At 35.3% G+C, this 15,794-nt stretch overlaps 1 protein-coding gene and 1 pseudogene across 2 annotated transcripts in view; both read left to right on the top strand.

Moving 5' to 3' along the window:
• Positions 1-15,794, top strand: part of SLC26A7 (solute carrier family 26 member 7) — a 177,658-nt gene that overhangs the window by 129,366 nt on the left and 32,498 nt on the right. For both annotated transcript variants that reach the window (XM_059043462.2, XM_059043463.2), the window contains exons 11-14: positions 3,902-4,008; positions 4,999-5,065; positions 10,401-10,538; positions 15,499-15,547. In XM_059043462.2, the coding sequence (XP_058899445.1) occupies positions 3,902-4,008; positions 4,999-5,065; positions 10,401-10,538; positions 15,499-15,547 (361 nt within the window). The remainder of the gene's footprint in view (positions 1-3,901; positions 4,009-4,998; positions 5,066-10,400; positions 10,539-15,498; positions 15,548-15,794) is intronic.
• Positions 5,232-9,271, top strand: LOC131744180 (serine/threonine-protein phosphatase PP1-gamma catalytic subunit B-like; annotated as a pseudogene).

The raw sequence follows: 15,794 nt of genomic DNA on the forward strand, positions 1-15,794 counted from the left end.
AGCAAAGTATGAACTAAGACATTATCAGTGAATTGAGAAGAGGGTATAATTTGAGATATTTTTGTTGAGATTTTTTAATTAATAATTGATAGGACTTGGAAATGATTGGACAAGTAGATGAAAAAGGAGAAATAGTAAAATATTATTCAAAGGTTTCTGATTGTAGTGTCTTGAATAATATCAGTGTTATAACTGAAAGAGAACAGTAGAAGAAGACTTGGATGGTGAAGTTAAAGAGTGTGCATTTGGACACATTGAGTTTGAAGGTATTTGGTAGACTGAAACTGCTTTAATGGCTCATAATTTGTAATTTCCTACATAGAGATAATAGTTGAAAACCTGGAGTAAGTAGGTAGTATGGTTTGGGAAGAAAATAATGTTGAGATAGGTGACATGGATATAGCAGGTACACAATAATTAAATGAGATGTTGGGTTTAGCTTGACAATGGCCTCCTGTGGTTAAAGTGGACAGGTATCTCTAGTTGTTAAGGAATTCAACAGTGAGAGGTCATGGGTTATTGAAATATGATCTGGGCAAAGCATTTGTAGTGATAATATTGCACAGACTTTTGTGGATATATGCTAGATCACCCAGTAGGCAGAATATGTCCAGATAACTCAATAGTTAGAATATACCTAATATCATGAAGCAAAGTTACCAAAGATGTATGTATGTGTAAAGTAATTTGAAGGTTGAAAGTTTAAGAAAACATGTAAGTAGTCATCACAGATGAATGGAGAAAGAAAATGTGGCACATATACACAATGGAATATTACTCAGCTACAAAAAGAAATGAAATTGAGTTTTTTGTAGTGAGGTGGATGGACCTAGAGTTTGTCATACAGAGTGAAGTAAGTCAGAAAGAGAAAAACAAGTACCGTATGCTAACACATATGGAATCTAAAAAAAAAAGAAAGCTTCTGAAGAACCTAGGGGCAGGACAGGAATAAAGACACAGATGTAGAGAATGGGCTTTAGGACACAGGGAGGGGGAAGGGTAAACTGGGATGAAGTGAAAGAGTGCCATGGACATATATACACTACCAAATGTAAAATAGGTAGCTAGTGGAAAGCAGCTGCATAGCACAGGGAGATCAGCTCAGTGCTTTGTGCTGATTCACTTTGTTATAAAGCAGAAACTAACACAACATTGTAAAGCAATTATACTCCAATAAAGATGTTTAAAAAAAAGAAAAATTAGAAATTTTTATCTCTTTAATTTTTTTACAGTTTAATAATAATTCTACTTTGAGTTGTAGATCAACACCCTCTTTGAGATAATGAGGAAATAGGGATCCAAAATGGAAGCCTTACTGATGGACTTAGAACGTTTGAGGAACTGAACAGTAGAGATAGAATTAAGACCTACAGAAATTTAATAATATGGATCAATCACCAAAGCAGGGTAACAGATGGAGCAGAGAAGTGAAGTGATTGAGTAGCTGCTGAACTGTGTTTTACACTGATACATTTTCTATAGAAGGGAGAGTTTATGTGTTCCCTACTTGAGGCCAACTTTGGGGTTATCTTATGTTTAGGGACTGTGAGTGCCAAATAGGGAGGAGATCAAGTAAGAATGCATAATGCAAAAAAAAAAATAGAGTTTAGGAAAAAAAAAGGGTTTCAAGAACCCAATGCCTTATAGCTATGACATCTAGGATTTGGATCTTTAATAGGAATGGTTAGAGAATAGTGTTGGGACTTATTCTAACCAGTGGAACTATTTACTTGTCTATGTTACTAATTTCTATTTGATATTTATTTCAAAGTTATAAATGTAGCCCTGGAAAATAACTAAGCATTATAAGCCCAGCTTACAATAGATGATATTGTGGGAGAGTAAATTCGCTTTAAAAATAGAACCAGATGGTACCAACATTTTTGGTCGCTGTCATGAATCATGACCTCCAGGCTCAGTGTTTTTTTAAATGGCAGGGACAAGGATCCTCAGTTCCCCATGCTATATTGAATCATGGAGGTTGGCCAGGAGGAATAGGACTTATAAAGCTTTTGGTGAGGTCTTATTCTGCCACACCCAGGCAGGTTCGGTAAGCATTAGGGGATGAGTGAGAAACAGAGCAATCATGGCAAGTTGAAGTAATGATAAAAAATTTGCAGCCTTATTTTGTATACAATCAAGTCTGGTGTAATAAGTTGGGAAGGAAAAAACGCACTGTGTACAAATAGAAGATTCAAATGACTCTCCATTCACCTGAATAGAGAAAAAACATCTCAGTGTCTAACCTATTAGATGACAGGATGGTGTAATAATAAGTGCTAACAGCATTACATTTGTAGGTGATGGATCTTAACATGAGAATACTTAAAATATAGTTTCTTGTTTATTCCCAAATGTTTGTTTCTTCTATACCAAAAAGGAATTTTACAGATAAAAATCTGTCCATTTTCTTCCAAGGGCTTAGCTTTTGAAAATAGCTCAACATTAAGAACCACTCAAGCTCAGTGTAGATAAATAATACAGACAAAGGAGAAGTAAAAAATTTCAAGTTAAAAAATACCTTTTAGGGGCTTCCCTGGTGGCGCAATGGTTGAGAATCTGCCTGCTAATGAAGGGGACACGGGTTTGAGCCCTGGTCTGGGAGGATCCCAAATGCCGCGGAGCAACTAGGCCCGTGAGCCACAACTACTGAGCCTGCGCATCTGGAGCCTGTGCTCCGCAACAAGAGAGGTCGCGATAGTGAGAAGCCCGTGCACAACGATGAAGAGTGGCCTCTGCTTGCCACAACTAGAGAAAGCCCTCACACAGAAACGAAGATCCAACACAGCAAAAATAAATAAATTAATTAATAAACTCCTATCCCCAACATCTTAAAAAAAAAACTATACCCCTCCAAGAATCTGTGCTGTTTTCAGATTATAGAGAAATTTATCTTTCATTAGCATATGGAATTGAATTATGTTGTTAAAAATGTTTTAAAATGGTAGTACAGCTATTGGGACAGAAATAAATCAACTTAGAATTACTTGCATAAAGTAATGCAGGTAATTTGGGAGAAAAGAGAGAGTTTGAAAATTTTGTTGGTCTACTATTTGCTAAATGCAGAATTTTGTGTTTAGAAAATATAACTTTCTGGATTTCACAAATTATTTTCCTTTTAAAGCTATTTTTGCCAGAAATAAACTTAGAATTGCCAATATAATACAGTATCCTGTTGCAAATTGTAATTTCAGGTGGTAGACAAAACTGCAATATTGTTGGAATCCCAATTAAAGGAGAAATAGAATTTTCTTGCAATCTTTTGAAATATTCCCAAGAACTAAGTTGGCCTTGAGTTTTTAGCTTTCACAATTTCACAAGAAGTGACCGCTTGCAAATAAAAGTATCACTATTTTTATAGTGGTTGGTCTAAAAGTGGCTTTGGTCGTGCTGTTAGAGTCAGTCATTTTAACAATAGGCTTTGAGAGTCCTATGTATCAATAGCAATAAGCTACCTTAGTTCTTTTTATAGCAATCCCAGAAAACAGAATATTACTGAGAATGACCAAAAATCTACAAACACTTGTTTGTAATATTATTACACCAAATGAGAAAACAGTAGGAAATTATAGAATGCTTTTGAACAAAGCAAATCAGCCAACTATTTACAGATCTTAAATAGACAGTTTGTTGGGGATTGAACTAAGGGTTGGCAGCATTTATATAAAAAGAATGCACCATTTCCCTTTGCCTTTCCCTTAACTGCTGTCACTGGGAGTCCGCTGGGGCCTGGATTTGTTTCTGTGTTCCTGGGCTTCTGTTTACCACTCCTTGAGTAATATATTCTTGCTGAGAGATTTCATCACAGAAATGGTAGAGAACAAGATTGTGAGGAATTTAGCAATCACGAGAAAGATGAGAATACAAAGGACCCATATCTTGTTTCCTGTTTCTCTTTCAGGGCATATGGGTCAGTACATATATATTTACAATATGCTTTGCTGCCAATGTGGGGCTGCTGTTTGGTGTTGTGTGTACCATAGCTATTGTGATTGGTCGTTTCCCAAGGTAAGATCTCATTTAAATGCTGTTTATTCTGACACAGCAGCAAATATACTGTTGCCAGTTACTTTTATTTCTGTGGAATAGATAGTATTACACTCTCATGTTTTATTTATATAGAAGTTTTTATCTACATGTGATATATAACAACACTGGTCTTAATGAGGAGAAATATTTTGTCAGAACTATAAAATAGAATATATAAAATCCATTAAAGTAAATAACTTAACCCAACAGCTATACAGTGCATCACAGAGCTATTTTTTAAGTGAATGGATATAGTATTTAATGAGACACAAACCATATAACAATGTAATCATTTGAAAAGTTAAATAATCTCAAAAATTTATTTTTTCAGAAGCTTTATTAATTTAGCTACTTTTTCTAGATAATTTATTAAAGAACACATTCTTTTTGTTTTTTACTGTACATCTGTAAACCATTCCATATTTTGATCAATTCTTTTTCTGTTTCCCGATATTCATCATCCAATAATGCTTCTATTCATTTCTCATCCTTCCCTTGAAATTCTTTTTGAAATAATATATTCTTAAAAAATTTAAGTTTTACCTCTATAGATTCTATATTTATGAAGTCTCTATATATCGATTCATTGTTACGTGGTCCGATCTTGCCATTGATTCCCTCTTTACTTCCTTTACCCTAAAACAAGATTTTCTTAAATACCGTATACTTTCTAGCCTTCTCCCTTTTTGCTCTCCTTTATCAATCCACCTCTTTAGCTTGAAGATATAGTAGCTGGGAGCCCAGATGAGATAAATTACATTTTAAAATCTCTATTTAGGTGTCTCTGTTTCTGAGGATCCCAGAGAGATACACATTTACCAGTGTCTTATGAACAAATGGGATATAGCATCTAAACCATTCTAAATATGTTCTAATTGTTAAAATAAAATGGCTTATCCTTTTTATTTCTTCATGGTTAATGTAGTAATTTGGAAATGACATTGTATTTTATATCTGCCTCAATTCTAGAGCAAAGACTCTGAGTATAAAAAATATGAAAGAAATGGAATTTAAAGTGAAGACAGAAATGGATGATGTAAGTTTAGTTTCCTTTTCCTTTGTGCAGTTAATAATTTTTGTAAGTCAGATAGATTCAAGGTATCATAAAAGCAGATAATTACTACTTTAAAAATGATAATTCTATTTTTGATTAGTTTGAACTTTCAGTGATATGTGTAACCACCATATATATAGCAATTAACATGCAACAAATCAAGAGAACAACAACACAAATCTTGTATCAGCATGCAGATAAGAGGATAGCATGGTTCATAGATGTACAGTTCACAGAACAATCATGGTCCAGACTAGTTCAGGTATTTGGAAACCTCTTTTCCATTATTAAGTTGACATAACATAGTCAAACTAAAAACAGTCAAACTAAACTAATAGTCTATTCCAAATAAAATGATGGAGGAAGATAGGGAATAGGGAAGGGAATAAAGTAAAGTGGGGTCATGGTATTTGTTAACACAATCAGTGACCTTCTGTTTTATTAGCAGAGGGTAATTGATGCCACTAGGATTTGTTTCTTGCACAGGGTACACCTTTTTAAGGAAACAACATATAAATTGTCTCACTCAATTCATGTTTAGGCAGGCCAGTTATGTTTGAGTTCTAGCTTCTTGTTCTGAAGGATGACCCAAACAAGTTTAAAGTGAAGAAAGAAAATGTCAACTTGACATTGTCAATTACAAATTTGGCCTCACTTTGAACCTGCTTTGAAATGTTTCACTATCATTTTTTTTCTTTATTTTTCATTTTTACTTGTACCTCATGATTGCCCTCAGAACAGAGAGAACTGGCCTCCTATCAGAAGGATCAGTGTCAGGGTATTTCTGAGTAGACTGAAAGTAGAAAGTAGCAACAGGAGTCCTTCTGTGACACCTAGGGAAATGGCTTGTGTTTTTTAACAAGTATGGAGAGATTTGCTTCATAGAAAGCTATTGGAGTTCAAAGACTTTGAAGGTGTCCCAGGCTCAAGTTTTCCACCAATGCTACCTTCCTTTCCTATCCCTTTCTTTTCTTCCTTTAAATTTTCCATGGGAATTTAATGCTCATGCAAAGTCCCAGACTGACTCAGGCATCTAAAGTCCTCAGTGTATCCACCCCACACGTACAGCCATGTACCATAGCCTTGACATTCTTAGCTTTGAAACAGAATTCAAGTTTGGTATTTTTCAGTTTAAAGATAACTGGTTAATAAATTCGACCTAATTCATACCTTCTCAAGCTAATTATGTGAGGAAGTGAATGAGGGGATTTGTAGGAAGATGATAGTGCTGAAATTTCTCCATGTCTTTAAAACTTGATTTGTTCCAGTCTAGCCACCTACCTCAATAATAACTGTGTCACATGGAAATCTTAATTTTATTAGAATATTACACCTCACTAGTTATTTAATGTTTTGTATCAAAACTAAGAGGGAGGGCTTCCCTGGTGGCACAGTGGTTGAGAGTCCGCCTGCCGATGCAGGGGACACAGGTTCGTGCCCCAGTCTGGGAAGATCCCACATGCCGCGGAGCAGCTGGGCCCGTGAGCCATGGCCGCTGAGCCTGTGCGTCCGGAGCCTGTGCTCCGCAACGGGAGAGGCCACAACGGTGAGAGTCCCGCGTACTAAAAAAAACAAAAAACAAACAAACAAAAAACTAAGAGGGAAAACACTAAGATAGATTAAGATTTGAATATGAACTCTTAGGTGGAATTTTTGGCTAACTTCAAGAGTAGTGGTGATCTGTCACTCCCCCCTTCTGTTTATGCACGCTCCCACCCCTTCTTCACATGAAACACTCATTCTCAATTTGGAAGACCCCTCCGCACTCAGTGAATTCAACTCGATTGAGAATTTCTTTTCTTGCCCCATTTGAGTCTCTGATCCTTAATAAATACATATCTTTAGAAAGTATGTTATCTTAAAGCATATTGACACAAACATATGGTGTGATTAGTGAGTCAATTTAAGATGTGGGTCTTTGTCATGACTAAACCTGACAGGCCAAATAATTGTTTTATTTTTGGCTTATAAGAGGTTTCCTCTTGATTAAAAGTTAATTTGGTGACTTAAGCGTTTTTGTTTTCTTGAATTGTTTATTTGTAGCAAATCTTCTCACTTTCTAGAGTTTAAACAGTTGTGTAGCTATAGAAACTTTTTGACATTATCTAGCTTAAAAATTTACCTACGTTAGCTCTCGTGGTTCCAGTGGGGAGAGAAGGAGGAAACAGGGAGATCCTGCCACCGCTGTCTCCACCATGTCTGTGCTGGTGGTGAGGGAAAGGAGGCGTGAATCCCAAGGCGCGAGCCGTAGTTGTTGCCTCTGCGGGAGGGTCGGCGGTGGGAACCTAATGGAAGATATAAACTGAACATCAACAGTATCATCCAATGGCTGCTGAAAGTGAGAGGGTCCAAGCCTGGTAAGAATGCCCAGCTACAGGAGAACGAAATCAGAGGACTTTGCTTAAAGTTCGGAGAGATCTTCCAAAGTCATCCTATCCTACTAGAACTTGAAGCACCACTCAAAATATGTGGTGATATCCATGGGCAATACTATGATTTGCTTCGACTTTTTGAGTACGGTGTTTTCCCACCAGAAAGTGATTACCTGTTTGTTGGGGACCACGTGAACAGGGGATAGCAGTCATTGGAGACTATCTGCCTCTTATTGCCTTACAAAACCAAATACCCGAGAATTTTTTTCTTCTCAGAGAAAATCACGAATGTGCCAGCATCAATAGAATTTATGGATTTTATGATGAATGTAAAAGAATATACAACATTAAACTATGGAATACTTTCAAAGACTGCTTTAACTTTTACCGATAGCAGCCCTCATGGATGAGAAAATATTCTGCTGTCATGGAGGTTTAACACCAGGATCTTCAGTCTATGGAGCAGATTCAGTGAATTATTCGACCAGTTGATGTACCAGATCAAGGTCTTCTTTGTGATCTTTTGTGGTCTGACCCTGATAAAGATGTCTTAGGCTGGGTTGAAAATGACAGAGGCATGTCCTTCACATTTGGTACAGAAGTGGTTGCAAAATTTCTCCATAAGTATGATTTGGATCTTATATGTAGAGCCTATCAGGTGGTTGAAGATGGATATAAATTTTTTACAAAGAGACAATTGGTCACTCTGTTTTCTGCACCCAGTTGTTGTGGAGGGTTTGACAATGCAGGTGCCATGATTTGTGTGGATGAAACACTAATGTGTTCTTTTCAGATTTTAAAGCCTGCAGAGAAAAAGAAACCAAATACCATGAGACCCATAACACCTCCAAGGGGTATGATCACAAAGCAAGCAAAGAAATAGATATCATTTTGACACTGCCTACTTGAGACTTGTAACATATACTATATGCCCTTCATTTTTAAAACTGAAATGTATATTGGTCAGCTTGCTCAAATAGTGTTTATGGGCCTCCCCCCTTCCATTTTTGACTTAATGAATGGTATTTTCTGGTTATAACAGCAAATGAAAGACTCTCCACTCCCAAGGAAAAAATGTTTTGTTTTGTTTGGTTCTCTGTTCCTTTTGCAAACAACTTTAGTGATGGTGCTAAAGCTATACAGCCCAGGACAGTTTATCCTGTGTAAGGGGTGAGTGTATAGTTGATCTTATTTTTAAAATTCAGTACAGCCCATGAATAATGTAAATGCTTATTTTCTTTAGGATATAGAGACCTAGTGTGCTCAATCTGTATGTTATTGTCATAAAATGCATACTGTTGGATACAAAACACTGTGAACTTTTTTGTTTGTTTGTTTGTTTCAAAGAAATTGCTTGTTTTTCTCTCATTGTCTTGTCATGTACAAACTAGTTTTTATAGCTATCAAAATTAGGAGTAACTTTCAACCTTACCAGCATCACTGGTATATATATTTAATTAAAGCACACTTTCCCCTGTGGTATACTTAAAATGACAATTAAAACCATTATTTTAAAGTTTGTGACTCTTTCCTAAAGCCAAAGTTTCTGTTGAAATATATATTGACACTCCCCTAAGTACAAGGTGGCATGGTTGTGTACCCCTGCTGCCTTCATGGGGATTCAAAAACAGGTTTTTGAGTTTGAATAGCAATTAGTAACATAATGCTGTTTAAGCTATCGATTAAAGTTAATAACATTTTGTATGATTTCCATATAATCTTTTCATTAAGTAATCTTTTTATAGTTATATCAGACTTGAACCCATCCATTCAGAAAGCTTCAAATTATAGAAATAATACTGTTCTATATGAGTGACCGATTATGCTTTCTTTGGCCTACATTCTTTATTCTGTGGTGAAATTGAGGCTTATAAGTCAAAACAAAGGAACTAACTTACTATCCACCAGTTTATACAGGACTCACAGTACCTATGACTTTTTAAAAACTAAGATCTGTTTAAAAGAAATCTGTTTCAACAGCTGACCATGTACAATACCATGTGGTAAAAATGAATTCAGACTTATTAAATGATGAATTGTTTTAAAAAATTACCTACTTTAAAAAACAAGGAAGCTAAGAGACATTAAACTAATTGTCCAAATTCACGTATCTGATATTTTCTTTTATCTTTCGATCTCTGCCTGTATGTGTCTCCTCCTCTATGTGAGTACTAAAGTCTGAAGGAATATTGCTTTATTTAATTGGTAAGGAGTTATCATTTCATAGAACTTACCATCCTCTCAGTTTCTAAGACAGACCCCTGCCCCAAAGGTCATGGAGAAGACAGTATTGTCAGGAAGACCTGGGCAAATGGCCAAAGCAGACACCTTTTGTATTGAAATTTTTCCTTCCCCATTTCCTCATGTCTTGCCTACATCCTAAATCCAATATAATCTAGGCCTGCCCAAAGTGAAATTACCTTCCTAATAATACCTCTTGGTTTCTTTCTCTCAATTAGGACTATCAGTCACTTGTAAGGTTATATTCCAGCGTAAGGAAGACTATGTCATTATGAGGTAAATGATTGACAATGACCCTTTAGGACATATTTTTATTTTTAAAAATACTGATGGCTAGGTAAAGGAATTTTAAATTTCTAGACTGAGTGGAAGAGGTACTTTTAGGAGGATAAGTCTTCATGATACTCTTTGGATAGTCTAGGCTGTTGCCTCCCCAAAACCCAAATAGTAGGAATAAGGGCCATTTTTCTGAAAAGCTGCAGACTTATCTCATGGTTACTAATGTTTCTTAATAAAGAGGAAGTACATATTTTTCTTGAGAAGTAGGATAGTATATTAAATTTTCCAAAGAAATTTTAATGAAAACATCAGCCAGGAGATTGCTTCCATAAATGAGTGGCATTTGGACTTGTAGGATTTCGATTCATTGTAGGATTTATTTCATTCAGAACTCTGAATCTATTCCTTTCTTTTGCTTGTAAAAGGAAACGCTGCAGCAGGTGAAAATTATCTCAATAAACAACCCACTTGTTTTTCTGAATGTAAAGAAGTTTCATACTGATCTAATGAACATAATCCAAAAAGAAAATGCCAGCAATCAGCCACTTGATGAAATCACCAAGGTAAGGTCAACTCTTTCATGATTACAATATAATGCTACAGATAACCTTATATCGTGATGCCCCAAAAATGTTATCATGTAAATATAATACGTTATAAAAGTGTTTAGAGACCTCTTCCCTCACAAAACCTTATATTGTATTATACTTTTTTATTTGGCTCTTGTAGTTAGCTTTTAGGTAATCACTTTTGTTCATTCATTTGTTCAGTTGTTCACTTACTCATTAATTCAGCATATATCTAATGGACATGTGTACTAAGTGCTATAACCCTGAGAAGAATAAATAAGACAAATCACTTAAATCAAAGGATCTTTTTACCAAGAGAAAGGAGAGTTAGATCTACCTCTAAAAGAGAATATGGTAAATGACTCAGAGAAGTATAAACTGTTGCCATCATTATAACATTATTTTAAAATGCCATCATTCTTTATCTCCATAAATTGTCTCAATTAACCCAGATAGCAAATCAAATGTGCATCAGGATGAGTTCATGTGAATGAGCTATCTGTAATCATTTGAATCTTTAAGCCCTCTGCAATGTTAAGAGCATGGACTTTGGATCTAAGCTGCCTGGGTGAGCCACTTAGGAAAAGTGGGACCCTAACCAAGTTATTTAATCTTTTCTGTTTCAGTTTCCTAATCAGTAGTAGAGATGATTAATGAGTTAATATACACAAATAAATTAGAATACTGCCTGGCCTACTCAATACTATAAAATCTTAGCTAGTATTATTAGTTTGATTGAGTGCAAATAATGCCCTCTCAACGAAGCATTTCTTGACTATTTTAGATAATAAAGATCTCTTTTTTCTCTTGTATCCTTGAGCATATACTATCTCCCAGTCAGTCAGATGCATAGGAGACCTTGGCCCTTCCACTTCTGTGTCTCAGAAGCTAATTCCACATTCTTGTCTCTGCAGCTTCATGCTTCTGCCTCTGGGCCTCATAGTGATCCACACAACAGAGGTCCTAAATACAAGATCAGATATGAAATTTGCTGGGCACAGTTCAAAATGAAAATGTGAAATTCCTTGTACAACAATTGTTAGGAATTTCAAAATGTTGACAACAGAGCATTAAGCCAAATGAGAGACTCTTCTAAGCGTGGAGGCCTGTGTGACTGCACAGGACTCAAGCCCATGAAGCTGGCCCTGTCTATATATCTCCAGACATTCTTTACCTCTCACCGTGATCTTTAGGATGTCACTTTCATTGGAATATTAGGAACTACCACTTGTGATTTTGGGGTGAGAAGAACTTGCTCTTACACCAAAGGGGGAGATATATTCCTAATTGTTCAAGTTATATATTAGGCCTATTTTTAATCAGAGAGCCATTCTATACCTTACAGAGTGTTAAACTGTATTATGAGAGAGGTAGGTTCTTGTGGCTGACGTTAAGCTCATAACCACCATGTGTAACAGTATTGTGGGAAAATCTGTCTAGAGTGTCAAATAACCTAATTAACCCACAAGAAGTTGTGGTCTTATTTTACCAAAATTTAAATTTACTTATTGAAATGATATACTAGTTTGTGGGCTTTATCATTTCTAGTAGAGTACCTGACATGAAGATTTTTATAACAAATTATTTACTGATAGTCAATAGTGTTTTCCTTAGAATGTTTTCCTGCAAGATTAAGGTTGCTCCAAGTTGTTTTCAGAAATTGCAAATCGGCATGTGTTTACCTTGTAGTATACCTTAGAAACAAATCTCATTAACACAGTCTTCTGTGAGGAGGTTCTACATATATGATTTTACCTACTTTGGACTTTAGAAAGTTGAGTCTAAAAATCAAATAGTTTATTGAATCTAGGTTATTGCTATGTAATGGCACCCAAAAGGATTCTTTAACTCAGAACTTTATGATAATGAGAAATAATTTGTTGAAACTGAGCTCTACTCTAATGATAATAAAGAAAATATTGTATGTATAATTGTATATTATGAATTTTAAAGGACACACCAAGGATTCAGATGGCACTCTGTAATTCCTCCTCTCAGAGGAACCTGGGGTAAACTTTTTTTCAGAATGCTTAAAAGGATAGTCTTGAGCATGGATGCTCTTTTGGGCATCTCATATTGTCCTTGTCACATACTGTCTGCCTAGGATATCTACTTATTTTAAGCACTATGCACTTATTGTAAGTTCAGTTTTGGAGTAACAAGTCTGCATCAATTAATCTCTGCTGCAGCTTTGCCTCCCTTTATCAGGCTGAACATAGCAGTCTATAGTTGTGCCTTGAACTGGAGTACTCTGCCAGGGACTTGATCTTCTCTTCTCTGACAGCTACATTTTCAACAGATAGTACTGATGGAAGGGCATTTAAAACATTCCAGAGCAGGAAGATTTGCATCCTATTCAAAACATAAACTGAAAAAGAATCCCCTGTTAGGTTATGTAATGATATACTTCTATATCATTATACTGCCATACTTCCTATATATCACTATTAAATATCTCCCTGAATGCAGAAGCTTAAGAAGGATCTCAGGCTGCTAGTGTTTGATGGATTCGTGCTCATTATTATATAGGCTACAGATATTCACTATAATATTATCACCATTTTGTGGTCTCACTTTAAAGAGAAGTTTCAATCTGCTGTTTATCTAAAATTTTCTTTTGCTCAGACAAGGTTTTTTTTAAAGTAGACTTTAGTTTTAGATTTATAGAGAAAAATTGAGAATTTAGTAGAGAGAGTTCCTATATATCCCACACCACACACAGTTTCCTCTATTATTAACTTCTTGTATTAGTGTGACATATTTATTATAATCGATCAACCAATATGGGTATATTATCAATTAAAGTCCATGCTTTATTCAGATTTACTTAGTTTTACCTAATGTCCTTTTACTGCTCCAGAATTCCAACCAGGATATTACATTACATTTAGTTGTCCTGTCTCCTTAGGTTCTCTTGGCTGTGATAGTTTCTTAGACTTTCCCTTTTTTGATGGCCTTGACAGTTTTGAGTAGTACCGGTCAGGTACTTTGTAGAATGCCCCTATGGTGGAATTATCTCTTATTTTTCTCATGGTAGGACTGGAGATATGGGTTTTCAGGAGGAAAACTATAGAGGTGAAGTGCCATTTTCATCACATTGTTTCAAGGGTACATAATATAAACATGATTTATCACTGTTGATGTTGACCTTGATCACCTGGATCAAGATAGTATTTGTCAAGTTTCTTCACTGTAAAGTTACTTTTTCCCCCTTTCCATGCTGTAGTCCTTGAAAGCAAGTCACTATGTGCAGCCTGTACTTAAGGAGTGTGGAGTCATTCTCCACCTTCTCGAGGGTGGAGTATCTGATTTAAAATTCTTCTGCAGGAGAGATTTTAGACAAGGTATTTTAAGAGGAGGGAAAGGAAGCACATTTGTTGACTGTCTCTCAAGGGCAAGTCCCTTTAAATGGGCTATTTAACTTAATTGTCATCAACCCCATGATGTAACTGACTTTACCTGAATGTTACAAAAAAGGAAGGTTGAGACTTAGAAATGTAAAATAACCTTGTGAAAATTATTGGATAACTGTCAGAATCAGACTTAAAACATATAAGCTGAACCACTGGGATTAAGAAGGGAAATAGATGTTTTGTGGTCACCCTCTAAGATGAAATCTGATTTCATGGGAAAAGCAATATAATGCAGAAGTTTGAAGCATGAGGTGCAGAATGGAAAGACATGAGCTCAGGTTTTAACTCAGTTCTTACTAGCTTTGTGACTTTGGTCAAATTATTTAACCATTTCAATCTTTAGAAGTCTTCCAAATTCAGAAATTTTCCAACTTTCAGATGAAAAATGAGATCAGTAACTTCATAGGATTATTCTGAGGATTAAATGATTAATGTAAAGTTCTTGGTATATAGTAAGTACTCAAGAAATAACAATTGCTATCATCATTAACAGTAATAACAATAACACATTTTTGAGAAGTACATAGCATGTTATAATTTTAGAGGCATTAATTATTTTTAATTTCAAAGAAGTTTAATTGTAGGATATAGAGTCATTTTCATTCTCCAGCATTTCCATAAATCAGGAGTGTTTTTCTTGGACATTTTCATGGAGCTTCAGATGAACAGCTAACTTTAAAAAAATTATTTTTATTGGAGTATGGTTGATTTACAATATTGTGTTAGTTTCAGGTTACAACAAAGTGATTCAGTTATACAAACATATGTATCTTTTTTTCCAGATTATTTTCACTTACAGGTTATTACAAAATATTGAGTACAGTTCCCTGTGCTACACAGTAGGTCCTTGTTCGTTATATACTTCATATATAGCAGTGTGTATATGTTAATCCCAAAATCCTAATTTATCCTTCCCCCATGCTTTCCCTATTGGTAACCATACACTTGTTTTCTATGTCTATGAGTCTGTTTCTGCTTTGTAAATAAATTCATTTGTATCATTATTTTTTAGATTCCAAATATAAGTGATATCATATGATATTTGTCTCTGTCTGGCTTACTTCACATTACTCAGCCATAAAAAAGAATAAAATAATGCCATTTGCAGCAACATGGATGGACCTAGACTTTATCATATTAAGCGAACAGCTAATATAATATGAAATATATGGTTGATGGTCTCTCTTTGAGAGTGCTGTGTTAATGAAGTTAATTTCTGATTGGATACGCTACAATGAAAAACACGTACAAATGTTCGATTCCTGATCAAATATCAAAACAAACTTAATCTTGCAGAAAACGTTCTAAAGAAGATAGTCTGACTTGATAATTTAAATTATCTACTGAGCTAACATAAACTTAGAACTAGTTATTTTATTATTTTAGTTTGTTGTATTTATCATTCTGAAAAAACGCTAGGAAAAATAATTATTGGAGACTAGTTTTCTTTGTTATTTATGGAGAAAAGAATGATGTTCTTTTTCAGGGACAGAAATGAATTTTTATAATGTTATTCTTCTTTATATTTGTTTTCATTTCAGTGTGAACAAAACACATTGCTCAATTCTCTATCCAATGGCATTTGCAATGGTGAGTTAGCTTAAAAAAAAACTAAGTGTTCTGACTTGAATATAGACCAGAGAATGAAATCTTCTCCCCTTCTTCTCCCTCTCTGCCTCCTACTTCTGTCCTCCCTCTCTCCTCCTGATCTACATCCTCCCTCCCCTCTCCACCTTCTCTTTCTCCCTCCTCCCATTCTCTTCTCTGTCTCCCTCCTCTTTACCTACTCCATCCTCCTCTCTTTTTTTCTCTCTTCCTCCTTCTTTCTCTTTTCTCT

The sequence above is a fragment of the Kogia breviceps genome, chromosome 17 (assembly GCF_026419965.1).
Source record: "Kogia breviceps isolate mKogBre1 chromosome 17, mKogBre1 haplotype 1, whole genome shotgun sequence".
Taxonomy (NCBI): domain Eukaryota; kingdom Metazoa; phylum Chordata; class Mammalia; order Artiodactyla; family Physeteridae; genus Kogia; species Kogia breviceps.